Here is a 26682-nt window from a genome sequence, read left to right on the forward strand (position 1 = left end):
TAATTTTTTTTTTAAATATTATTTCCTTCTTCTCCTTCACTGCTCTCAGCCGCCGCCGCAGCTTATCATCGTGCAGCCGCCGCCGCCGAGCCATCGGTTAGAGCCAGCCCCCGCGCCTCTCCCGGAAGCGTCGCCACTCGCACCGCCGGTCCAGACACGTCCAGATCGTGAAATGATCTCCCATGCAGCCCCACGCGTCCAGATCCGCCCGGATCTCCCAGGCCCGTGCCTCCTTCGCACTGCAACACCTCCGGCTGCCTCGCCCGCCGTTGCCGGCCCAAGACCGACCGCCGCTCGTCGCGCCCCGCTCCCCCGCAAGGAGCAGCGCCGCCGCCGTAGGGTTTGCATCCTCTTCAATTTGCAACCCCCGGCCCAAGATCCCTCTCTAGATCCGACCCGCTTGCTTCTCAACCGGAGAAGCTTTCCCAGCGGCTCAACCAGCCCGGTTTGCCAGTGAACCCGGCCAGCGGTTCAACCGAATCGGTTCCCAGCCACAACAGCAAAAAAAAAAAACAAATTAATTTTCTTTTCCTTTGCAGGTTCTATGGTTGATACTAATTCTACTATTGGTTCACCCACCGCCGACACCACTATGGTTCCCACGCCAACGGCGCCGTCGTCATCCTTTACCAAGCCGGATTTTCATCCGCTCCTTGTTGTCACAAATATCAAAAAAAACATTCATTTCAAACTCGAGCTTGACAAGGATCATTATCCTCTGTGGGCTGAATTGTTTGAAACTCATGCTCACGCCACTCAGGTGCTCCACCACATCATTCCTCAAGCTGACATGGAGCCTCCTGCGCGCACCGATGCTTCCTATGCCCGGTGGGCTACTCTTGACTCTACCGTCAAACAGTGGATTTATTCCACCATCTCCTTTGACCTTCTCGCCACTGTCATGGAGAAAGGTACTACTGCTATGGCTACTTGGAACCGTATCGCTTCCATGTTTCAGGACAATCAGAACTCTCGTGTTGTCGCTTTCGACCAGGATTTCATCACCACTCGCATGGAGGATTTTCCTAATGTTTCGGCCTATTGTCAGCGTCTGAAACATATCTCTGATCAGTTGAGGAATGTTGGTGCCCCAATCAGTGACCATCGTCTTGTCCTCCAGTTGGTCTCTGGTCTCACTGAGCCTTTCCGTGGTGTTGCCACCCTGATCCGTCAGAGCGAGCCTTTGCCTCCTTTCCTCAAGGTCCGCTCCATGCTGATTCTAGAGGAATCCGGTCTCGCCAAGATGTCAGGCCCTGCTTCTCAGACTGCTTTGCACACCTCTGCTTCCAATCCACAGGACTTTGAGGACTCTTCTCAGCAGCGCACCACCCACCGCAGCAATCAGGGACACTCCAACCACCGTTCTGGGTCAGGGAAAAATCGTAACTATCAGGGAAGTTCTGGTAAACCTAAAAAGAAAGGTGGTTCTCGCTATATTGGATCCTCTAGCTCTTCTGGTTCCCCTGCTGCAGCTCCTCCATCATGGCGCCCGCCTCCGCAGGCATCCTGGAATAATCCCTGGGGTTGGGCTACTCCCCCTGGTTGGGCTCCTTCCCCTTGGGGCATGCCTCCTTGTCCTTACCCCACATCTCAGTGGTCGCGTCCCATGGGTCCTCCGCAGCAACCCAGCGTTCTAGGTCCGCGTCCTCAGGCCTACGCTGCTACTGCTTCTCCAGCACCCACTGATATCGCTACTACCATGCACACCATGTCCTTGACTCCTCCAGACACCATGTGGTACATGGACACCGACGCCTCGTCCCATACTGCGGCATCTCAAGGTACTCTCACGTCTTATTCTAATTTAAGTCATTTAAATCAGAAACTGATAGTTGGTAGTGGTCAGGGCATTCCAATTCAGGGTTCGGGACACACTTCTATTCCTACCCCTCACAAACCATTAGCACTCAACCATGTCTTGCACACTCCGCGAATTATTAAAAACTTAATTTCTGTGCGACAACTTACTACTGACAATAATGTTTCTGTTTCTTTTGATCCATTTGGGTTCTTGGTGTCGGACTTCCAGACGGGGATGCCTCTCCTGAGATGTAACAGCCTTGGCGACCTCTACCCAGTCACCTGTTCCTCTCCTTTTGCTGGTCTTGCTTCTGGTGTCTGGCACAACCGCCTTGGTCATCCTGCTTCCTCAGCTTTAAATCACCTTAGGAATAATAAACTTATTTTTTGTGAACCTTCGAGTTCTAGTTCTGTTTGTGATTCTTGTGTTTTAGGCAAACATGTTCGGTTGCCTTTTAGTTCCTCTGAAACTATTACTTTGAGGCCATTTGATATTTTGCATAGTGACTTATGGACGTCTCCTATTTTAAGCACTGCTGGTCATCGTTATTACGTTTTGTTTTTGGATGATCACACTGATTTTTTATGGACGTTTCCAATTGGTAAGAAATCTCAAGTTTATGAAATATTTAATACTCTTGCTATGTAAGGCCCAAGTTTTTAAGCTTAGAATAAGATAGTAAAATTCCTATTCACTATTAGGTTTGATGTATCGTGAAGGAAAACCTGAACAAGTGTTTATTGAATGGAATAAATCTATGAAGGAAAAAGTTCACGAAAAGGCTAAGGATTGTATCAACGTCGATAAAAGTTATAGCACGATTAGTATTCGCTTAAGCGTAGGGCGAAAACGTTAGTAAACGACTAATTTACACTTAAAGACACGATGGAAACTAATTCCAAAAATCTTCAGAGAAATGTTAGAACTTCTCTTAATCTTCTATAAACAAGCGTTTCGATATGAAACCCTGAAATGTACAAACGTCCGATTCTAATTCTCGGAGGTTTGCCGAAACTAAATCACTAATAGTTCAAGAAACCTAAAATAACCGACCATGAAGAATTTTTCTATTCAGATCTTCAAATGAAGATTCCACACGCGTACATCTATTTCTCTTGATGTTTCCAATCTTTTCAGAACGAAGTTTTCTCATCCAACATCAAATGCGAAAAGTAGTTTTTCGGGTAAAATCGATTTACACCGACTTTGGATCGTTTGATTTAATTCAAGGAAACCTCTTTTGAGTTTTGGAATTTTGTCGCCAAAACCTATCTTAGAATTCACACAGGATGGCACAGGAAAAATCGGAATCGCGAAATTTTCATTTTTCCACATTTTCCAAAACCTATAAATAGCTTAAAAATGAAAAAAAAAAATCAAAAAAACATCACAAACACACACACACGGCCGTGGGTTTCCAAGGAGGAAGGAGGAGAAGTGATTTTGCCGATTCTTTCCTGATCGTCCCACAGTTCGTTGCTACGCGTAGGCCTCGAGGTACTGATGTTTTTCCTTACCTCTGATCGTAAATTCTGTCGCTTTTCTCTATGTTTTTCTGTGCTCAAAGTTTTGAGCTTTTTGTAAAACTGTCCAAATAACTTGATTTCTCTCTCTAACTTATTCCCTGCGTGCCCCTGAGTATGTTTAGCGGATTACATTTTGCCGAATCTCGTCGAATCGCCGCAGAACTTCAATTCTGCTCAAAATACCCATTTCTGACAAAGGTTCCGCTTTTTGAGTCAAAAACTCTCGACTGAGCTTAGCGTCAGTAGGATTAGTCGTCATAATCGTCGTTGGTATCGATCCCATCTAATTTGTTTTTCGAAATTCTGATTTTGAGTTTCCGAGCTAAAAATATTGACCAAAATACCCCTGCGACAGTTTTCGACCCGATAATTTTTCTAAGAGAGTTTCCCTAGCCTAGATATCGCCTAAGAATACCTAGGAATCGATTTAGATCGAAGAAAAAGTTCGGAAACCCTATTTTTGAGAGTGGCCGAAACCTATTTGTTAGGGTACCGTGTCCAAAAATAATTTTTGGGTCTCTATGACCTGAGCTATAGCGTAGCTCTTTCCGTTGTCGAAATTTTGGCTCCGGTTTCGTGTCATTCCGAGTTCTGTAGCTCGAGTTATGCTCGTTTTAGCGAGCGAAGTCTCCGTTGTCAATTTGTGCCTAAATATGAACTCTGAAGTTTTAGAGGCTTTCTTTACGATTTCGATTAGTATTAGTAGATCGTGTTGCTCCTAGTGAAGCTTGTGTTGATGATTGTGTTTCCTTGTTTTAGGTTCACAACTTCCATGCACAACTTCTACTCACGAAGGTAAGGGTAACTCAGTTTTAGAGTGTCTTTGAGTCTTGCCTGCTTTTATCGCACTGCCTGCGTTTGAGGTGAAGATGTTTATATTGATTGGCATTGGATTATGATTATTATGCTTGCTTATGTTGACTGTTTCTGAGTCTTGTGTCAAATGTTTTCTGAAGGCTTCGGCCGAGTTAACTTATTGAGACGTGTGTCTCCGTTTTCTGAGAGGCTTCGGCCGTTTACTGGTTTCTGTCATTGAACTGTGTTGGTATGCAATTGAATTGAGTTATGTTCGTTGATAATAGGAATAACATGTGGTTACTCCGAATTAATCATTGGTTTGGGCATTGTTGTTGACTGACTTGGCATATAGGCTTTGGTCCTTAAGTGGCGATGAGGTGGGTGTGGTCCCACGTGATTGTCCCGTCTTTCGAGGCGTTATAAAGTGGCAATGAGGTGGGTGTGGTCCCGCGGAATTGTCTCATCTTTCGAGATGTTCTAAAGTGGCGATGAGGTGGGTGTGATCCCACGCGATTGTCCCGTCCGTAGTGGCGTTAAGTGGCGATGAGGTGGGTGTGGTCCCGCGCGATTATCCCGTCTTGAGAGACGTTGCTAGAAGCATATAGTTGCATTATAGGGAACTAACACCTGACCCTATGTTGTTGGATTTTAATTATTGGTTTATTGATATCTGATTTGATGTTACATTGTTGAGGTTATTATTATCTGAGTTAATCTATGTTAAGATGTTGATATATGAGTTGAGTTATGTTGCTAGGTTACTTACCATGCTAGGTAATTAAATTCGAATGGCATGATTTTCTCTTTTATACATGGTAGTTGCATGGAGTTAACCCTTTCTATTTGCTATTTGTTGTTTGGGCGCTTAACGCTATTAGGCGATGGAGAGCCTTCCGCTGAAGCTTAGCTGTTCGAGTTGGAGACCGTGACCGTGGGCGGTCGAGTAGAGGTGGATGAAGCAGTTGCTTCTCCCTTTTTGGTGAACTATGTCTGAGTTTCTTTTTCCTTATGAAAACTCTGTTGCTAAACCTTATATTTGCCACTTGTCTAAGTGAGCGTACTTATTTTGGAAACTTGTTTATGATATTGTAAGACACCATTATTATATGTCGGGAACGGGTTGTTTAATTAAGACTATGTTATGTATTCAACTATGTTTAGTTGTTTTGAAAAGAAAAAAAATATATCGTGTTTTCTTAGGATTACGAAATAGTCCTTAGATTTTGTTAGGTTACTAATGTGACTCCTCAGTTGAGAAATTGAGGCGTTACATGCTACACTCATTAAAACTCAATTTTCAGCAAATATTAAATGTCTCCAATGTGAAAATGGACGTGAATATGACAATGACTCTTTCCACCGGTATTGTAATGCTAATGGTCTTATTTTTCGCTTCTCTTGCCCTCACACTTCTTCTCAAAACGGCAAAGCAGAACGCAAAATCCGCACCATTAACAATATGATCCGCACTCTCCTGGCTCATTCGTCTGTTCCTCCTTCTTTTTGGCATCATGCCCTTCTAATGGAAACTTACCTTCTGAACATTCTGCCCCGCAAGACTCTTCAGAATGATTCTCCTACTCAATTGTTGTATCATTGTGACCCTTCATACACACACTTACGTGTCTTTGGTTGTCTATGTTTTCCTCTCTTTCCTTCCGCTACAATTAACAAATTGCAACCACGATCGACTCCGTGTGTTTTCTGGTGTATTCGATGAATCACAGAGATTATAAATGTTATGATTTGTCAAACCGAAAAGTTATAATATCGCGGCATGTCATTTTTTATGAAACCTGATTCCCTTTTGTCGACCTGTCCTTGAATCATGCCCCTTCTTATGAGTGCTTCACCGAGGACCTCCCTCCTTATTTGATCCACCATTGGCAACCCGTGTCCTCCCAACCACCTGACCCTCCGGTCCCGCCGTCGAGTCCCACTGACTCTTCGCCTCCCTTATCGGCTCCCGTCTCCCCTTATGCTTCTCCCTCGCCTTTGCCTTTGCCTCCGGTCCCACTTGCACCACGCGTACGGACCATGACTACCCGTAGCATGCACGGCATTTCCAAACCTAAAAAGCCTTTTAGCCTTTCAGTCTCTATTGATGACCCGTCCATCTCACCCTTGCCTCGTAACCCAAAACAAGCCTTATCCGATCCCAATTGGAAGTCCGCTATGCAGTCTGAATTTAATGCACTTATTAGAAATAATTCGTGGGAGTTGGTTCCCCGTCCTTGTGATGTTAACGTTATTCGCTGTATGTGGATTTTTTGCCATAAAAAGAAGTCTAATGGTTTGTTTGAGCGTTATAAGGCTCGTCTTGTCGGTGATGGCAGGTCTCAAATTGCAGGTGTGGATTGTGATGGGACTTTCAGCCCCGTGGTGAAACCGGCTACCATACGGACAGTTCTCAACAATGTTCTGAAAACCGGACCGGACCGGCTGGTCGAACCGGTTCGACCAGGACCCGGAGGGTTGGCCGGTCCGTTGTAACTCCAAAACCGGATGCTAATTAAACCAGTCGAAAACCGGAACACCCGGCTTCAAACCGGTGAAAACCAGCGGTTTGCCGGCTTGAACCAGTTCACTTTTTTTGGACGCACGTGAGGCTGCTTGCACCATTCCAAGCTCGTAGTGCCACACTGTTGTTGATCCAGATCCTCTTCTTGCTGCTGGATCTCCTTATGCTTCCTCCGTAGGGATCTTTATCCGTCATCCTCCTTATATTGAACCTTCGAGTTCCGCTGGTGGCAATTGCTATGGGTGTTGTTTGTGTTCTTCCTCTTTTCTTGGTCTCTGGGTTTTGAAGATGGAGCAGCTATAGAAACATTTGTTTGTGCTAGAACTAAGAAGAGAAGAAGTCCATGCATAATCAAAAAAGAAGAAGAGAAGAAGTGAATTTCACCTTATGTTTCCCTTTTGAAATCTGACGGAAACTTTGATTCAAATCACAAAGGCCACTTCTATAATTCTCTTTGTTTTTCAAGTCAAAATACATAAATGTTTCATTGGTCAAATCAAAACCGTGGCAGGCTGGAAGCCCATGGTTTTTGTTGTGCTCTAGGTGGTTTTATTTACTTTTGCATTGCTCTAGGTTGTTAGTTTTTGAACTGTACATTGCTCTAGCCTCTAGGTGGTTCTAGGACGTAATGGAAAAATAATCAAAGGAAAAGATATATTTATATATTAGACATAATTATTCTCTAATTTTTTTTTATACATATAATTATTCTCTAGTTAATTTATTATAGAAACATAGTATTATTTAATATTATATAATTTAAAACATTATATAAATAGAACCGGTTAAACCCCGGTTTGACCCCGGTTTGACCTCGGTTCAACCTTAAAACCTTAAACCAGTGTCTTGACCGGTTTGATGACCGGTCCGGTTTTCAGAACATTGGTTCTCAGCATTGCTCTCTCCAGATCCTGGCCCATTCATCAGTTAGATGTCCAGAATGTCTTTCTGCATGGTGATCTCCATGGGACTGTCTACATGCATCAACCATTGGGTTTTCGCGACTCTCAGCACCCGAACTATGTCTGTCGTCTGAAGAAGTCTTTTTATGGTCTGAAACAGGCGCCTCGTGCTTGGTATCAACGGTTTGCTGACTATTTTTCCTCTATTGGCTTCCACCACAGCAGTTCAGATCATTCCTTTTTTATCTTCCGGCGGGGTACTGACATTGTCTATATTTTGCTCTATGTTGATGACATCATCCTCGTTGCTTCCTCTCATGATCTCCGCAGGTCCTTTATGGCACTTCTTGCGTCCGAATTTGCTATGAAGGATCTGGGTCCTCTGAGTTATTTCCTAGGCATCGCTGTTACTCGGCATGTCGGTGGCCTTTTCCTCAGTCAGAGCACTTATGCTAGTGAGATCATTGCCCGCGCCGGCATGGCTTCGTGCAACCCTTCTGCTACTCCGGTTGACACCAAGCAGAAACTCAGTTCTTCTTCTGGGACTCCTTGTGAGGATGTCACTCTGTATCGGAGTCTTGCTGGTGCCTTACAGTACCTCACCTTCACTCGTCCTGACATTTCCTACGCTGTTCAGCAGGTGTGCTTACACATGCATGCTCCCCGCACTGAGCATTTGTTTGCCCTCAAGCGTGTCTTACGCTATGTTCGTGGCACTCTGACTTATGGTCTTCACTTGTATCCCTCCCCTATTGAGAAACTTGTTTCTTATACGGATGCTGACTGGGGGGTGTCCTGACACCAGACGTTCTACTTATGGCTACTGTGTTTTCCTCGGTGACAATCTTATTTCTTGGTCATCTAAGCGGCAACCCGCCCTATCTCGCTCTAGTGCTGAAGCTGAATACCGGGGTGTTGCTAATGTTGTCTCCGAGTCCTGTTGGATCTGCAATTTACTACTGGAGCTTCACTTTCCTCTCTCCCAGGCAACATTGGTCCACTGTGACAATGTTAGTGCCATCTACCTCTCTGGAAATCCAGTGCACCATCAGCGTACCAAACATATAGAGATGGATATCCACTTTGTTCGGGAAAAGGTCGCGTGTGGCAAGGCTCACATCCTTCATGTTCCTTCCCGTCATCAGATTGCAGACATTTTTACCAAGGGCCTTCCCCGGGTCCTCTTTGATAATTTTCGTTTTAGTCTCAGCGTCGGTGAACCTCCCGCTTCGACTGCGGGAGTGATAGAATAGAATAATAGGAGTAATTTATTTATTATATTTCCTGCAATTACGTTGGTAATTAGGTTTAGTCATTATTATTTAGTCAACTGTATTTTGTATAAATACCCTGTCTATTATCAATAATAAACACGGAAAATATTTCCTTCAATATATATATATATTGATGAAAAATGGAAAGAGAAGGAAGACACACAATCACACAGCAATGGAAGATTAAGTTCTATCAAGCATGGTAGAAAAGAAGATTGCAAAGGAGACATGTGATGCTCTTATCAAATTATGCGAAGTCAAATTACTACACAACAAAATACTTTTAAAGAAGAGATTTATGATTTTCAAATGAGTGAATTCGCTTCAGTGACAAATTACATCAATAATATATATACTCATTTAATATCTAATTAATTTTTAGGTGTTTTATTATAGTTAATTTTATGAACCATCAGATGCATCTAATGGTCAGTGTTACTGCTGGAGAGATTGAACAATATTATTTACGGAAGAGGATCCAAATTCGTGTATGATACGAAATTAAAAATTAATAGTCATCTTGTTCATCAGTATCGTAAAAATAAACTTTTGCATTTGATGATATTTTGAATAGTAAGTTTTTCAATTATCGAAATTATAATTATTTATTATTAAATTATGATCATAATACTTTTTTTTCAAAGAAAAGTTTTATTAAATTTAAGGCTAAAAAGCACTTTTGGCCCCTGATGTTTCAAGTTTGTGTAAATTCTGCCCCTACTCTATTTTTGTCGATGTTTCTACCCCTCATGTTTTCAAACAGTGCACCGTCTACCCCTCATGTTTTCAAACAGTGCACCGTCGGGGTAGACGGTGCACTGTTTGAAAACATGAGGGGTAAAAACATCGACAAAAATAGATAGGGGCAGAATTTGCACAAACTTGAAACATCAGGGGCCAAAAATGCTTTTTAACAAGCCCTCTCAATAAATGACACAACATAGCGTCATCAAAAATGAAAAGCAAAGAAAGCAATGCAAACGTGTACGCCAACAACCCCAATAACAAGAAAGCAACACAAAATTGCAAAACCAAGTCTCTCAAGTCTCAACCCAACAAACATAGGCCAACAACAATATAGCTCCATATCGATAGCAACAACTTTTCACTGTCAACTCCAGCAGCAGCGACCACCGAAGGACCACTCACACGCTCTAACTCTAACGGACCGACACCATACAACGAGACCAGAGAAAAAATCATTGCCATTTCCATCACATCCTAAAACAATGCCATTGGTTAGGCTTATCTCAGGTGTTGGACGCGCGAGAGACGAAGAGGTAAATCACCGCAAAATCTGAGGCATAAGCTACTCCAAGGGTAGCGACGATCAATCAAAGAAACGTCGAGGAATCTTGAAATTAAGTGTCACAACTAGTGCTACCATGTAATTTATCCCCATTATAACAATCCATTGATTCACGATGATCCGCTAGATTGACCAGCTTCCTCCATCCTTTTCCTCTTCCTTTCCTGTATCATCAAATGATTAACCTAGAAAAATTACAACCTCAGTTTCGAAATAATGACAATAAAAAATGAATTGAAAGAAACTCAAAGGAAAAAGCGCAATGTATCTAGACGACGAGGAGATCCGATGAAACGTTGTGACGTAATGGAGGCTAAAGTCAGATCAGATGATTCCAAATCTGATTCGACCTTACTCTTGACCATATGAAGAACTCATGATTGTGTAACTTCTTGCCGCTCTTGAAAAGCAACGATGCGTCGCTCCCCACTGTCACTACACTCTTCAATTCTTCCACTATTTCTTACAATATACCCATCGCGAACGAAAATTGCACGACCAAGGGCTGCCACTAACGACGCTACGGGTGTGGAAACCCCATTTATTCAATCCAATTTCAGGAATATGAGCGTAAGGATAAAATGAGATTGAATAGAGGACAATAAATTAAACCACCAAATCGTTGTCACCAACGGACACTGCCTCTCGTCCTCTAAGTTGAATCTCCAAGCGTGAATGCATGCTCCGCCCCAAGACCCCAGAAGGAACGAAACACCTTCAAACTCCACCGTGCAGCTCGTACACCACTGCGAACAAGAAACGCACAACTAGAGACAAGCACCACTAGTGGCACTGCAAGGGTTGGGACTATTCTCCTAATACTGAGAAAATACATTCAGTAATTTATACTGATAAACTTTTTACTTTAATAATTAATAATTATGATTTTACATATGCACAATCCCTAAATATCTTGTTCATTCGCGGTGTGGTATTGCAGGAAAAAAAATCCATAAAATCCATTTGTTTTCAAGCCAGAGCCCAAAAAGACAAGAAAATTTTAGAGTAGCAAATTTTTTTAGAATTTCGTTTAAATTCGAACCAATATGACACATTATTATTTAGCTGGTGAATTCCTTCTTTTGATCTTATGCTTATATAGTACTAGCGGAATTACCCGTGCCCTGCACGGGTGACTTTTGTTATTTATAATTTAAATTTCGTGTAATATTATATTTTGTATCTTTTTAGTAAATATGTTTTAAAAATTGTTTCAATTATATGTTCTTAATAGTGATAATTGTGGATTAATCTACCATGATTTTTTACTTCAAAATTTTTACTTATTTAAATATGAAAAAATTTAAAAATTAAAAATTATAAGACATGTACAGATGTACTTATTATTTTGTATTTTAAATTATAAATTTTGTATCACGCAAATTTTTGTATATACATTAAATTTGTATTTTTAATTTTTTTAATACATGTACTCATTATTAATATTTGATTGATTATTTTTCATATCAATCTTTCTATTTATAATAACAATAACAATAATAATAATATATATTTTGATTCAAAATGTTAATTTCGAAGATAAATCAATATGTAACAACAAAATGAAACCCCACTTTTACTAAAACTCAAATCAAATCATAGAAAAAATTACCAGATTAAATAAACTAAAATAATAGATAATATACGAAAATTATTTAGATCGAAAGGCTTCTCTTATTTTTGATTAAAGTCTCACGTGGCTATTATTTTTAAGTTTGAACTCATTCCCTTTTTTAGTCTTTGGCTTTTCGATCATACCTTTGGTAACCACCGCCTACCAGGGACGATGGAGGAGAAATCCATTTTATCAATCCAAGCAGATAAATTGAAGGATTTCTGCATGTCTTTCCCCTTCATGATTTAAAAAAGAGGTGAAACAATATATAATGGTGAATCGAAAATGGAAGAATGAGTAAATAATAGGATCATGAAATAAGGGTGTTCATAACCGAACCAAAATGAATTAAAACCGCTCAAACCGATCCAAAAAACCTGATAACCAAAAAAACCGAAAAACCGCAAAAACCGATATTTTGTGAATGGATCCGTTTGTTTTCAGTTCCCATGTTAAAATCGAACCAATCCAAACCAAAAGTATTTATTTATTTAAATTTTGACATACATAATTACCCATTTAACCATACTTATGATGTTTTATTCCATGTATACCCAAACCTTTACAGTAATGTGTTTAAACTTTTCCAAGTTAGGAGACATATGTCTTCTTTTCATTCAGCGAAAGTGAAACCATCAATGTTCTGCTTCTTTGCCTCTTACTCAAAACAATACGTTTGTAAAATTGGTTGAAAATCAACTTAGATAGAGTTAATTAGATATTGTACATGAAATGCAGTAGTGTTACAAATCACAGTCATCACTTAGCATGATATCTTCTCTCTGTACACTGCTACTTGTTTTATGATTTTATTTTCTATTTCGTTATTTATTTCAAGATTTTTAGTTTCTTTGAAAAACTGAAATGCAATCCAATCCAAACTGATAAAAATTGGTTTGGATTTGAAAAAAAATAATTGAATGATTAAATTATAAAACTGAAATAATCGGATCAGATGAATTTGTCCTTTAAAACCGAACCTCGAACACCCTATCATGAAACATGAAATAAATCATTTTACACAACAAATAAAAAGGAGTGAATAAGACTATAAGAGGATAATAATAAACTTATAATATTGCGATCATACAGTGGTGGTGGAGAATTATAAAATAAAAAATGGAATAAAACTCTGAAAACAATAAATCAAAATAAGGTAAACACAATGTCACAAAGAACGGGTGAAAGAGAATGTTATAGATTAAAAAAATAATGTGAGAAATGTCTCAAAAGAGCAAATGAATTCTAACCAACGTGCATGTGTAGCTAAATTAATTATTATTGCATAAAGATAAAAAGTATTACCTGACACATGATTGATAAATTATTTTTCTCTATAATTGTTTTAAATGAAAGAAAAATTGAAGGTGAAATCCTTAACATGAAATTGAATAACGAATTGAGAAACTGAAAAATGAAAGGGAGGAAATAGAGGAGTAGGGAAAATATGGAAGAAGGTTGAAAATACTTACCATGCAGTAGACGAATGAAGAAAAACAAAACAGGATCAGTTCTTTTCATAAGAAATCCCAAAGATGTTCAAATGATTCATTAATTAAATTATATCAATTTAATTATGAAAATATGGAATATTCCATTTTGAAAATTCAATTATTTAATCAATCTTGTCTAATCTAATTAAAAAAATTCGTTATTTATTTCAAATTATTTCATTGTTCCAATAAATTATCAATTCTTGAGCACCATCGTTTTTAAAATTTGAATTTAAAAACGATAATTAATTATACTTATTAATTTTAGGAATTAATTAGAGGCATTAATTTCAATTATAAGAAATAAAATTTAGGGGTGTAATCGGACCGGATTGGTTCAAATTTATGGTGTTTAAATGTCTGCACCAATCTAACATGTTCGGTTTGGGTTGGTTCAGATTTCATGATTTTTAATTCTAAATTCGAACAAAACCAACCAGATCTCAATCGGATTGGTTCGGTTCCGATGGTCGGATTTGAAATAAAAAAATATTATTTGGAAATATGCACGAAAATTAATCTAAAAACGTGAAAAATTATAAAAAATATAGAAAAATCTAACATTTTTAAAGAACAGAACATTCGATAATGACATAAATCATATAATCTAAATAAAAATAACACCTCTAATACAAATATGAATATGTAATGTAATGGGCTGAAAATGTTTGAGATTAATGTAAAAAAAAATTTCAATTCATTAGATTGGTTCGGATTGATCGTTTTTTCAATCCACAAATATGATACCTGAACCAATGGTAATCGAATTCAGTAAATAAATCTGAATCGAACTAATGATCTAATCCAACCCATCGTAATGTGTTTCGGTTCACATCGGTTTGGTCCGAATCGCGGATCAGACCATACCCACTTGCACTCCTAGTAAAATTTGTAGTAACTAAAATAGGAAGTATTTATGCAATTGGAAAATTTTCGAAAAATTCAAAATAAAAAATTAATGATGCTGAAAATTAAAAAATTCAATATTTATTTTATTTTCAAAAATTCATTTGCTCATCGCACACATTTTATAATTAATCTAGTATTAAAGGAACTTCGAATTTCATTAAAAACTAATTTATATTTTAAAATCATTTTAACCATAATATTAAGGGAAAACAGATAAATGAATTTTATAACTAAAAATTAAAAGATCCAATATACATTGATTTTAGTTTTTTTTTTTGCTTGGTGTCTTGTTTGTTGCTGGAACTCTTTTGGGCTTTGCCCCTTTTAATATATATATATATATATGGCTTTTCCAAAAAAAAATTAAAAATAAAAAGGATTCCTATTATTTTTATGAATCGTACTTTCAAATTTATAATATTTTTTTAATATTTGATATATCTTAAAAAAGAATTTAAGGAAAAATAAAAATTGATTTTTTTTATAATCAGAATTGATTATTTTCAAAAAAATTATGAGTTTAATGGATATGCACTGACAGTGTAAAATAGTTTTACACAGTCATCCAATCAAAGCATGCCACATAGGAGAGATAATTATATTTGACTTTAATTTTAATTAAAAGAATAATATATTTTCTGATTTGGCAGAATTCAATTGGATGTCTGTGTAAAGCTATTTTACACTGTCAGTGCATATCCATTAAACTCAAAAATTATATCTAAGGTGGAATTTTTTATAATGGATGAAATGAAATAGGTTCAGAGATGTTCATGTATTGTATCATCTTTTCGAAAATTTGGACGGGGTGAAAATAATATTATTTGGAATTTATATCCTTACTTTGATAGTTTTTATAAGTATTACCTATGTTTTATTCTTAAAAAAATAATTTACCTTTGAGTGTAACAAAAAATAAAATTAATGTGGTTACTGGTATGTAGCAATTTACTTTTGTTGATATATTATTTTTTTAAAAGCATTTTTTAAAATTATTTATGTATTGTGTATGTGGCCATAATATTATTAAATTTAGCAATTCATGAGATAAAAAGAGTTGAAATCATTTTTTTTGTTTTCGAGGGAAAATAAATTACTTAAGAGGATACATGTGGCGTAGCTTTTAAAATCAACTCTGAAGGAAAGAATCACTTTCTTCAAAGCATCTAGTTAATTATTATGAAGCATCTGCTACCTAGAAGAAACATTAAAGAGGAAAAATTTGTATGGCACTAATTTTAAGAGTATATTATTAAAAAAAACCATTTTAAAAGTACCTATAGAAAATTAACCCTGCATATCAATGAAACTAACCTTGAAAGAAAATATGACGGAGCAAAAGGAAATGAGCGAACATAAGTACGGTAGAGTGAATGATGGGGGAAGAGAACGTGAGTGAAAAAGAATATACCTTTAAGAAATTGTTATTGCATCTAAACAAACTCCTTAATGATACCAAAGATAAACATGAATGAGTAAAAATAACGAAGAATCGTGAGTTACAACGAATAAGAAGGTCTTGCGTTTATAATTAATAGTAAACATATAAGAATTACAATTTAAATTAGTGTGTTTTAATTGCTAACAAAAAATATAGTCTGATTTGATTTATTATTATATTATACTGTATTAATTAGAATAACTAAATCAGAAATTATTAAGAGTTTTTTTTCATTCCATGGAATGATTAGGAGATGATATAACTGAATAATGGAAAACATTTAAAAGTGTATATTTTATAATTGAATCACAAAATTGATTGTGCTAAATAAATTATTTGAATTTGAAACACTTGCTAATTTAAATGTTTAAAGTATTTATAAAATTAACTAAATAATTTAAATATGCGAAGTAGATGACTTTTTTTTTTAAAGTAGAAGTAGAGAACTTGAATACGGGGCATTAATAATTTTTTGACCAATATATGCAGATATATCTTTGTAAGAATAAGAGTCATAAATGTAGTAATAATTATTTGAGATTGATTGCTCTTTATATTCCTTAATTGACTAATTTGAATTTAAATTTTAAAAAATTTACTTATATAAATTATTTAATATTTATAACTTAATTTAAATAAATTACATCATATTTATGAGAAAAAGTTTGATGCACCGACGGTGTAAAGTTTTTTTACACCGTCAACCAATCAGATTTTAAGGATGTGCCACATCAATTAATGAAATTAAATGAAAAGAGATATTTTCTCACATCCTTGAAATCTGATTGGTTGACGGTGTAAAAAAACTTTACACCGTCGGTGCATCAAAATTAAACTCCATATTTATATGTTGATATTTTCGAATTTCTTATTTTTCTTATAATATTTGATATATTTAAAAATAATTTCAAGTAAATTTTACTTTAAAAATATGAAATTTTATAATAGTAGAGGATATTAAATATGGTGAGAGATGATCATATGCTCTTTTTTTGAAATTTGCCGAGATGATCATATGAAATAAAAAACGTGGGAGTACCAAAATAAAAAATTTAATTAGAGAAAGAACTAATATCCTTACCATATAGTTTTCATAAGTAATATTGATGTTTTATTCTTAATTTTTTTTACTTCTAAGTGTAAAAAAAAAAAATGAAGTTACCGGTTTCAAAATAAATTTCTTTAAGTTTATATATTTATAAACTCTTTTTCAAAATTATTAATTTAGTGTGTATGTTGTCATGGGTATTATTGAACATAGCAATTAATGTGACAAAAAAAGTGGAAATGAGTTTTTTTTTGTTTTGGAGGGAAAATGAATCATTTAGGAAGGGACATGTGGCATAGGTCTTCTAGAAGAAAACCTTATTTTCATATATATATATCAGTTGTTTCCAGCACATGAATCAAGTAAAGCTAAGTCCGCCCCAGCTTTTCTTGCGCCAGTCGGTAACGTTACAAATTTACAAGAGTTTAATTTTTATATGTACTGACGGTGGTTTTTTTACATCACTAACCAATCATCTTTCAAGAATGTGAGAAAATTTATTTTTTATTTAATTTCATTAATTGACGTGACACATCCTTATAATCTGATTGGTTGACAGTGTAAAAAAACTTTATAATGTGTATCATCCTTTTTCTCAATTTACAATGTTGTGTATTTAAATATATTTATATTTTGGTGCTTGCTATGATACCTTAAGCCAGATTAAGGTGTGGTACCAAAATGAGTTGATTCGATAATAAAGACTCATGTACCGGTTAAAATTTCAATTTTATTCTATCGTAGTACTGCATCGTTCCATTCTTAGGGATGCGAGATTTGCGAGTTGTGTTTTCTGATTTTTGTTCATCCATTAACCAGGATCATTTTACGCGCATCTCCATCACCATCATTCGTTTCCACCACTCGTTCATTTTTCATTAAAAAATGAATTTCATGAAATAAAGTTAATTGATAAGTATTAGAGAAAAAGTTTGATGCACCGACGGTGTAAAGTTTTTTTACACCGTCAACCAATCAGATTTCAAGGATGTGTCACGTCAATTAATGAAATTAAATAAAATGAGAAATTTTCTCACATCTTGAAATCTGATTGGTTGACGGTGTAAAAAAACTTTACACTGTCGGTGTATAGAAATTAAACTCTAAGTATTAATAAGTAAAGTAAAATCTAAATATGTAGTATTTACCTTTAATAATATGATAACAATCTATTAAATTAAATAATACGAATACCACACCTAACAAAAATTCTGGGTACCAAATAATTTACCTACTATTTTGTTGTCATTGACTTTCTTTTTCTGATTAAGTCATCAGGCAACTACGACGAAACTTCTCAGCCAAATACTTATCTACAAGTTGCAATTGTGTGTGATAGTGTGATACACTAATACTTATATGAATCGTTATCCTTAAAAATTAAGATATCCTGGAATATTAATATTTCCTACACGTTAGTTTAAAAATGCATGACATGTTCTCACATTTGCCACATAAAAAATTCATCAATACAAGACGCACTCAGAGTTAGGATTTAGGATATTATTTTCGTTTACCGACAATCGATAAATGATCCCATTAGCCTCGAATGAATTATTGCCTTCATTTCGAGGTATTTTTATAGTACTTTTTTTGTAAGACTAATTTTGATTAGTTATTAATTAATGGCGTGGTCCTATACGCAAGGTGATGTCAAGTCACTGCCCATAGGAAGTTAAAATTGCTATGCGAATCATGTCCTGTACATATGTGATGATTCATTGAAAGTAGGTATTGAGCACTTTAAAATGAATCTTTATGATTGACGAAATTTTATGGTTATTTTTTAGAGAAAAAGTTTGAACCGACGGTTTAAAGTTTTTTTACACCGTCAACCAATCAGATTTCAAAGATATGCCACATCAATTAATGAAATTAAATGAAAAAAGAGATTTTCTCACATCTTTAAAATCTAATTGGTTGACAGTGTAAAAAAACTTTACACCGTCGGTGCATCAAAATTAAACTCTATTTTTTATCTTTCTCTCGCTGCTGGCATCAAGCCTGCAAAAATACCTAATTAATTGAATAATTATTTTAAAAAATAGTAATTAATGTCTTTTGATTGAATAATTATTATAAAAATAATTAATATTATAATTGATTGGGATTTTGACTTAATATAGGGAAAATATGTATATATGACTATATGAGAAGGATAAAAACATATTTAACAATAATAAACTTCAAAAAAAAGTAAAACAATGCAATAGTTTATTTTATTACATCACACTACAAAGTATGTCTCTACACATAACATTACACCAAACATACTTGAAATCAAGCATAAAAAAAAACATACATGAAATCTCCTACCTCTTTCAAGTAACAGTATTTACAAGAAATACTACAGCTACTTACAAGAAACATGTTATTCTATAAACAACATGAGGAGGATTATTATTCAAGTCTTTTAAACTAGATTATTCAGCAACTTAAAGAAACATGTCATTCTATAAACAACATGAGGAGGATTATTATTCAAGTTTTTAAACTAGATTATTTCCTTCAATTAAAAAGAAATATCACACATGACCACTGATCCAAAACCAATTTAAAGAAAGAGGTCTTAGACGCTGGTTGAATGAAGCCAATTCAAGTTAACATCAACCTGAGGAACCTCTATCTTCAGATTGGGAATCACATATTCAAAAGCTTCCCATGAAGCAGCCGTCTCTTCATCACAAACCACCGTTAGATTCTGAAGATTGACAATTGAGGATGGCAATTCACACCCTGCACAACTTGTCATATAGAGACTTTTTAGATTACACAGGTTACCAATTTCCTCTGGCAAACTTGGAAGGCTTATGCAGTTTGATATGTCAAGAAGTCTTAGTTTTGAAAGCCTTCCAATAGAATCTGGTAATCCTTTCAAATCAGTACAGGAACTCAGCCTCAGGAGTTCCAAATTCTCCAACTTTCCAATTTCTTGGGGCAGCCCAGAAAGCTTGTGGCAATTAGTAACACCGAGCTTCTTTAGTGAGATAATATCACAGACCCCATTAGGCAATCCTACCATATCCTTGCAATAGTCAATGTTCAGATCTTCAAGATTTGGAAATGAATCTGAAATTAGGATGCTACCCTTTTCAAAGGCCAGCCTGATATTGCACATGCAGAGGGATAACTTTTTAAGATTCTTTAATGTGCCAAAGGAAGGAACAGAAATCTGTTCTAGTCTGATTCTCTTCAGGTTGGATAAAGAGTCTAGTAGCTCAAAATTGTTTAGTTCAGAAGGATGGAAACCGTAATTTGTGACTATCAAAGCTTTAAGTTTATTCATTTCCTCCAAGATCTCTGGAAGGGAGTACTTCTTAGTTCGAAGATTTAAAATCAGAACCTCAGCTTCAGCTGGTTGAATTAGGGACAAATCTGGAGTGCAAGTTTCATCTGCAAACGTAGCACATTTGTGATCAGTTAAGCAAGCGGAATGAATGAAAGATTATTGAAACTGTCTTAATAGCATTTTGACTTTGTAAGTAAGCGAACATAGTTTAGAGAAAGGTATAAGTACCAGTTGATATAGACAATGTGCGGGCAAGGACCAGTTGAGGCTTCTGTTTAAGACACAATCTACGAATTTTTGACAACGTGCGGGACATTATGCCTTGCTGCTTCTCCTGAAGCAACCATTCAAGTTTATCTTCGTTCGTGTCAATGTTCAGTCTTTTTCTCTTTCCAACTGGTTCCTGTATGCTTTGATAAATTCCTAGCTCTCTTAGAAGATCATGAAGGACGATGAAGTGGTTACTGTAGTAGTAATCATCAGTGTCACTTGTATTTTTCCTGGTAAATGAGCAGAAGTTAATTTCCAAATGATAAAAATTCTCTCAAATGCATGCTCTCTATCAGATAGTTTAGTTATGAATTTCAACTTCTGTTCTCATAATCTAAAGAATCAAATGCTTCTCAGACTAGGCACACAAGCTATTGAACTTTTGTTACAATTCATGTTACATATATTACAATTAAGTGGCATAGAAGAAAATATTAATAATAATTATACCTTGCAACAAAGAAATTAGCCAGATTCATGGAGTCCAATTTTTTGATGATGTCCATCACTTCTAGTTCATCTAGTTCATACAATGCTGCCCAGATATCAATGAGAGCAGTAGCAGGAATTCTTTGGTCTTCAGGAAATAATGCTAAGTCCATGAAGCACTCCTTGATGACAGGATTATCTTCCAAAACATCTAAGATCTTTTGGAGGCGAGTAAGTAACTCAGTATGAGAATCAAGTACAGAATGACCTTGTGACAGTTCCTTCACTATTTTCTGCCACAACTCATAAGGCCTACTCCTGAGTGATGTACCAATCACTTTAATAGCAAGTGGTAAACCTTTGCAACTTCCCACCACCTCAATTCAGCAAAAGGAAATATAGTTTAGTAATCAGAGGATTATGATTTAGGAGCCCAAGTGTTAAGTAAGCAATCATATAATCCCTTTGAAGGGTCAAATCATGGTTTCTACATTCTTTTTATTTTTGTTCATTCAGTCATAAGTTGTTTTAAAAAACAAAACAAGAAGTTCCAAATGATCTTGAATGATTTTGTGATGTGAACTTCAAATGAATTACTTAAGACAGCAAATAACAAGTATAGATAACTCTAATATGTAAGGAAGCACGAACTAGCACCTTTTGGACAAGATTATCGTCAGGAATATTTGAACTACTATCTTTCAAGAGAGCATAGTGACGGAAAAGGGTTATTGCATCTTCATGGGCAAGAGGCTTTAGAACACATGGGGTGCCAAATCTAGGAAACGTAATCCTTGAAGTCACTAAAATTTTATAATCTGATATCTGGACTTTGAATTTCTCAACAAGGTCTTCTGAACCAGGCCAGACATCATCCAAAACCAACAATAACGGATTTCCTTCACACTTCTTAAATAAAGGCCCCAATTGATAAACTGCATCGTCATTGCTTTGAAACTCAGGCACTTCATATCCAAAGTGTTCAAATAGTCTCTCTACAATATTCTTCACGTTGGGCGTTTTCGAGAATGTTACAAATAAAATATTTTCCCTGAACTTACCTGTAAAGAAACCAAAAAGATATATTAGCCCAGAGCAACTGAAATCTTATATGTTTGCATATTTCCAATAATTTTCTTTTCCACTTCTTTCTGTTAATATTTTTAGTAATAGTCAAGGTTTTAAATTGCGGTAGCGGTCCCGTTTTGTTTTTTGCGATAACAGATATTACAGTTGTTGCGATATGTGTTGCGGTGTGAATGGTTCACAAATTATGTTACAAATGCATAAATTATGTTAAAAAATGCATAATTTTTCACAAATTGTGTTAAAAATGCATAATTAGTAGCTCATATGCTCATATCCATTTATCAGACATAAAAAAATCAAATGGATGCTTACCCTTAATTTGTTTATCCCAACAAACCATTGCAGCCAAAGTTGTTTTCCCCAACCCACCTAAACCGGTCACAGCGACGACCGAGACACCGTCCTTGAGAAGCTCCATCTTCAGCTTGCTCAAGGGCACATCCAACCCAACAGTGAAATCTGGTTTCACAGGAACATCAAAAGGAGCCTTGATTTTTGATGTTCCAGCTCCTCCATCCTCTTGGGTAAGAAGCTCAAGAATCTCCCTCACCTTGTAAAGCGTTTCCTTAACATCTTTCGCTGTGAGAGCTTGCTTCTCATCAGCATCAACCGAATCAGAATCATCCTTACCATGCCAAACTCTGTCAGTGAAAACCTGAAGACAGGAATTGACACACTTGTCCCCTTTTTCTCCTTCTTCCCCTGCATCTTTTTCTCTGATGAGGGTTTTGATTTCTTCTCTAGGCTGAGCCAAGTGCTCGTTGTAACGCTTGATTTCCAGCACAACATGGTTAAATTCTATGAGCGTTGACCTTAGAATTCTCTGAGCGATTCCACTCTTTCGAGATTTCTCCACCATTTGAGAGATCTTCTTCAAGATCTCTTGAAATCTAGCCAGAGGAGCAAGAGCAACAAGCTGTGTTGCATCTGCCATTGAATTCAGCTTCTTCTTCTACTATGTTGGGGAAAGATGACAAATCAGCGGAAGCACCTGGATCTGGATCGACTTTTCCCCTCCTTCAGACAAACAACTCAGGCAACAATTAGTAAACAGAAAATAGAACAAATAATAATTTTCAACATACTCAAACAAAGAACATGTTATGTAAAGCAGAGAAACTCAAAGTTGGTTTGTGCTTCTTCTGAAATTGAAATGTTGAGGAGTAAAAATTGAAAAATGTAAGAGTTATTTTACTTACTAGCTTTGAAATGAACACAGATACTTCAATTTCTCCTTATCTTCTTACCTGCAATTTTTATTTTTTTGCAAATTGAAATCGAAATATTGGAGATTTGAAACTTTGGAATCGTGAAACAAGTATCTTATATGGAAAAGGAAACTACCTCCCTCTTTGCTCTAAAGTCTTATCTTTATTCGTACTACACGGCAACACGCTTAAGGAAACAGTCAAAAGCATGTTCCAAAGTCACGAAAAATTAATTATATATTAAAAAATAGTGAGAAAAGTGAGCTGTCTGTTTTTTAAAAATGATACATACACACCACATTTTTTTTTACCTATAAAAAAAAGGCAAAAAAAAATACACCTTATTTTTTAAACACATCATGTCGATCTATTTTCATTTATATCTTTCCTTTTATCATCTGTAACATTTAGGGATGTCAAAACCACTCACACCCGTAGATAAAAACCCGCTATGGGTAAAATTACCCGCACCCACGGGTATCTACAAATTTATTTAGTAATATTTCCACTATCTATTTATTAACGGGATGGCTACAGATATTGATGTATTCATACCCATGTAACATGGATACCCACTCGATATATAAAATATTAAAATATTTTATATATAGCAAGAGGTGTGTATTAAATCTAGGTGCCCACTAGGGTGATAACTTTTTTTTTGGTCCACCGGTGCACTAAGGGTATATTAGACTTTGTATCAAAGGTATTTTTTAAGTTACCCCTTCTTCCTTCTTTTGGATCTCTCTCACCTGGTACCACTACCACTCTGCCTCTCCTCCTCTCTGTAGCTCTTCAAACCCACAATCTTCAACCTCTAGACAGTCACTGCGCCACCAACCCACCCTCCGACTACAGTTCATTGCAGCTCCACTTGAGTTCCAAAGCTTAGAATTATGAATCTCCAGAGTTAATAGGTCCTTTCTAGGTTTCAACTAAAGAAGATTAAATATTTCTTCTCCCTTGTTCCTGTTTCTGGGTTTTTAATTTTTAAGGCTGAGATTACACAATTTATGGCGGAGACCATATTTAAATCTGGGAGTCGATTTGGATCAGGGACTCACACGTTCTCCATAACAGAGGACTCGATCTGGGGGAAAACCCAATTAACCAATACGTTCATTCTCAACAAAACAAGAAAGAAATATTGAAAGATCGGGAAATTTAATGGCAAATGTTTTTCCCTTTTTTTTTACAACAGAGAAATGAAACATTGCACTGAAATTATGATAATAAGTTCAACCCCAACGATATAGGACCTGAAATTGGGTAAATTTTCAATTTATGCGTCTGCTAGAACAAAACAAAACACTGACGAGGGTTCAAAGGCTAAACGAAAACTCGGTGACAGTGCTTTCTAAGCACATTCACCTCTATATTTCCCGCTTCACAGTTGATACAATTGAATCTTGAACCAAAAAAGAAAATCGCACAACTATAGAGAGAACGAACCTGCAATTTTCTACTATAAAATTACACCTTGCTTTGTGTTCTTTAGTAAAATCTCTCGTATGCAGTTTGCTATTGCTTTGCAGCGTTCAGTTGCCAGTTGCATAACATTTTCTAAAATGTCAATTGGTAGTTTAGAATCCATCTAAAGAGCTGTGACCAATATGATTTCAAATTCGATTTTTCCACCGACCCACCCAAACCAAATGCTTCTCTTCTGCCTCTTTTCTCCTCCTTCCTCCACCAAATGCTTCTCCTCTACCTGAGCGACGTCGTTCTATTTCTCAGCATCTGCATCGAGTTTGTTGCAGACAGGCACGAATCCACTTAGGGGAGAGTGGGGGCAAATTCCCCCACGTGATTGTGAAAAAATCACTAGTAATAGTAATAAATATTATGATATTTAGTGTTATTTTATACACACACTCTAAAATTGCCCCCACATAATAGAGAATGACACACACAAGAAAATCCTCCACATAAATATGATGATACTAAGGATTATATTTTTAGGGAAGATACTAAGGATTATTATTCCTATAATTTTATGTAATTATTTATATTGCCATTAACAAAAAATTCCTGGATCCGTCACTGGTTGTAGAACCCTGTGTTGGTGGCGCCTGAGAAGAGAAAGAGGGCGACCGAAAGTCCTTGGCGGTACACGCGCAGAGGTGGGAGAGGTCGGTGGTGTGGCAAGTCTAGCGGGCGAACGCTGGCACGATTTTTCCACTTCCTTCTTCCTCCACCAAATACTTCTCCTCTGCTTGAGCAGGTTCCGGCGCTGGGATTGTTCTAGAAGGAGGGAGAAGAAGAGTAGGTTGTCTTAAGGGCTGTCAATTTACATTTTTCCCTTTTAATCATCATCCAATCCTAACTGTTTAATTAAAGAATATTCCAAGATTCTTTGATCTAATGGTGTTTAAGCCCAGTGCACCGATGAACAAAAAACAAAGTTGTTCACCATAGTGGGCACCTTAAATCTCTTATGTAATGACTTTGTTGTGGGATTATAGTTCTCATTCAAGTAAACTTGTACAATACTGATGGTAGAAAGAATCTCTTTGTAACACCCCGACTTTCGGAAAGTCACTTTAGTAACCAATTCTAAACTAAGTGCGGAAAATGCAAGTATTTTTTTTTTCTTTTTAAAAGCAAGACTTGTCCAACGAGACTTAATTTAAAACTCAAGACATACCCCGATAAACTATATATATATATATATATATATATATATATGTATAACATGTACAACCCTTGTTGTACTATAAACGCCACAAGTACCTGTAAGTGACAGAAGTGTGCCCGGGAAGGAAAGTGTACGCAAAAGTGATCAAGTGTAAGTGTCATAATTACAATCTTCCAAATAAGGGAGAGTTAGCCCAAAACAGCCTCATCAAGACCTCCTAATCGTCCGACTACTCCCTGTGATTCTCATACAGAGAACCACACGAAAAGCAAAATGTCGGGAACCTACCCTGTCCCAAAATGTACAACTAACGAACCAGAGCTACAACTATATACACCTAAAATCCAGTCATGCGAAGAAGAGGGTCTCCTAATCCTTCTCCTCCTCCTCGCTAGTGTAGTCATCACATCGACATCCAGATCAAGAACCTCCCTCCTCACCGTCTTACGCGCCACCCTAGTCAAGTCGGTCTCCAAGTCGACCACATCGCTGGCAATCTCCTCCTCAACCACGTGAGCCAAAGGTTGACGCGGTATCCACGATAGGAAGTTGACGCACCCAAACGAGTCGAAGGTATGGCGGTTGCCTCCTCCTTTGGCTCAACGAGCCTCGAAGAAGACGCTATGTGTCGACCCAGAAGGTGTCTCAGCAACAGCATCAATCTCAGAAGGATCCTCATCCTCAGACGACAACGACGGTGGTGTAGGTGGTCGCATCCCACAGCTAGGTCCAAAGCGAAGCATCGGTGGCAGGTCAAAGGCTACTGTATACTTCCGCAGTACTCCTGTCGTCAGGTGTCCATGCCCATCAATCACCTCCTCCATCAATCTCCCCTTATAGGTCGCGCGGTGGTTGGCGGGGTCCAACTCCCATGCGACAAGGTCAATCTGGTCAATCTTCTCATATCTGATTCCCCCGGAAGGGCGAACCAATGTAAACCACTCCCCCAGACAAATCTGGCAGTTTGTCGACCGCCCAAACACAAACAACGCAAGGCGTGAAGGTCAACTCACAGAATAAGGTAGATAATACAGACAACAAGTAAAGCATAGGGATAAATACATATAAGTTAGATAAATCTTATCATGGCATATATTTTCATATCCTCAGGTTACTATATCA

The 26682-nt window shown here is 36.8% G+C and overlaps 3 protein-coding genes across 3 annotated transcripts; 2 read left to right on the forward strand and 1 right to left on the reverse strand.

Annotated features, from left to right (window-relative positions):
- Window positions 1–544: 544 nt before the first annotated feature.
- LOC130712360 (uncharacterized) lies at window positions 545–2449 on the forward strand. Its single transcript, XM_057562194.1, has 2 exons — window positions 545–1781; window positions 2235–2449. Exons 1-2 carry the CDS (start codon window positions 545–547, stop codon window positions 2447–2449), a joined length of 1452 nt encoding a protein of 483 aa, XP_057418177.1.
- A 3713-nt stretch (window positions 2450–6162) lies between these two features.
- LOC130712361 (uncharacterized mitochondrial protein AtMg00820-like) lies at window positions 6163–6618 on the forward strand. Its single transcript, XM_057562195.1, has one exon. It carries the CDS (start codon window positions 6163–6165, stop codon window positions 6616–6618), a length of 456 nt encoding a protein of 151 aa, XP_057418178.1.
- A 12216-nt stretch (window positions 6619–18834) lies between these two features.
- On the reverse strand, window positions 18835–23073 carry LOC130710047 (probable disease resistance protein At5g66900). The gene is made up of 6 exons (XM_057559201.1): window positions 22914–23073; window positions 22027–22731; window positions 21283–21686; window positions 20647–21002; window positions 20155–20426; window positions 18835–20030 (listed from the first exon to the last, which is right to left on the reverse strand). The coding sequence occupies exons 2-6, from the start codon at window positions 22646–22648 to the stop codon at window positions 19207–19209; spliced, it is 2478 nt and encodes an 825-aa protein (XP_057415184.1). The 5' UTR covers window positions 22649–22731; window positions 22914–23073; the 3' UTR covers window positions 18835–19206.
- Window positions 23074–26682: the final 3609 nt, after the last annotated feature.

This window comes from Lotus japonicus, chromosome 4 (assembly GCF_012489685.1).
Source record: "Lotus japonicus ecotype B-129 chromosome 4, LjGifu_v1.2".
In the NCBI taxonomy this organism is placed as follows: domain Eukaryota; kingdom Viridiplantae; phylum Streptophyta; class Magnoliopsida; order Fabales; family Fabaceae; genus Lotus; species Lotus japonicus.

What these genes read in the sequence shown, in the direction of transcription:
- LOC130712360 (XM_057562194.1), top strand. Translation starts at nt 545, where the DNA reads ATGGTTGATACTAATTCTACTATTGGTTCACCCACCGCCGACACCACT. An exon ending in CCATACTGCGGCATCTCAAG is followed by an intron (nt 1,782 to 2,234) that starts GTACTCTCACGT and finishes CTTGTGTTTTAG; the next exon opens with GCAAACATGTTCGGTTGCCT.
- LOC130712361 (XM_057562195.1), top strand. Translation starts at nt 6,163, where the DNA reads ATGACTACCCGTAGCATGCACGGCATTTCCAAACCTAAAAAGCCTTTT.
- LOC130710047 (XM_057559201.1), bottom strand. Translation starts at nt 22,648, where the DNA reads ATGGCAGATGCAACACAGCTTGTTGCTCTTGCTCCTCTGGCTAGATTT. An exon ending in ACGATAATCTTGTCCAAAAG is followed by an intron (nt 21,003 to 21,282) that starts GTGCTAGTTCGT and finishes TGCTGAATTGAG; the next exon opens with GTGGTGGGAAGTTGCAAAGG. An exon ending in CACATTGTCTATATCAACTG is followed by an intron (nt 20,031 to 20,154) that starts GTACTTATACCT and finishes CTACGTTTGCAG; the next exon opens with ATGAAACTTGCACTCCAGAT.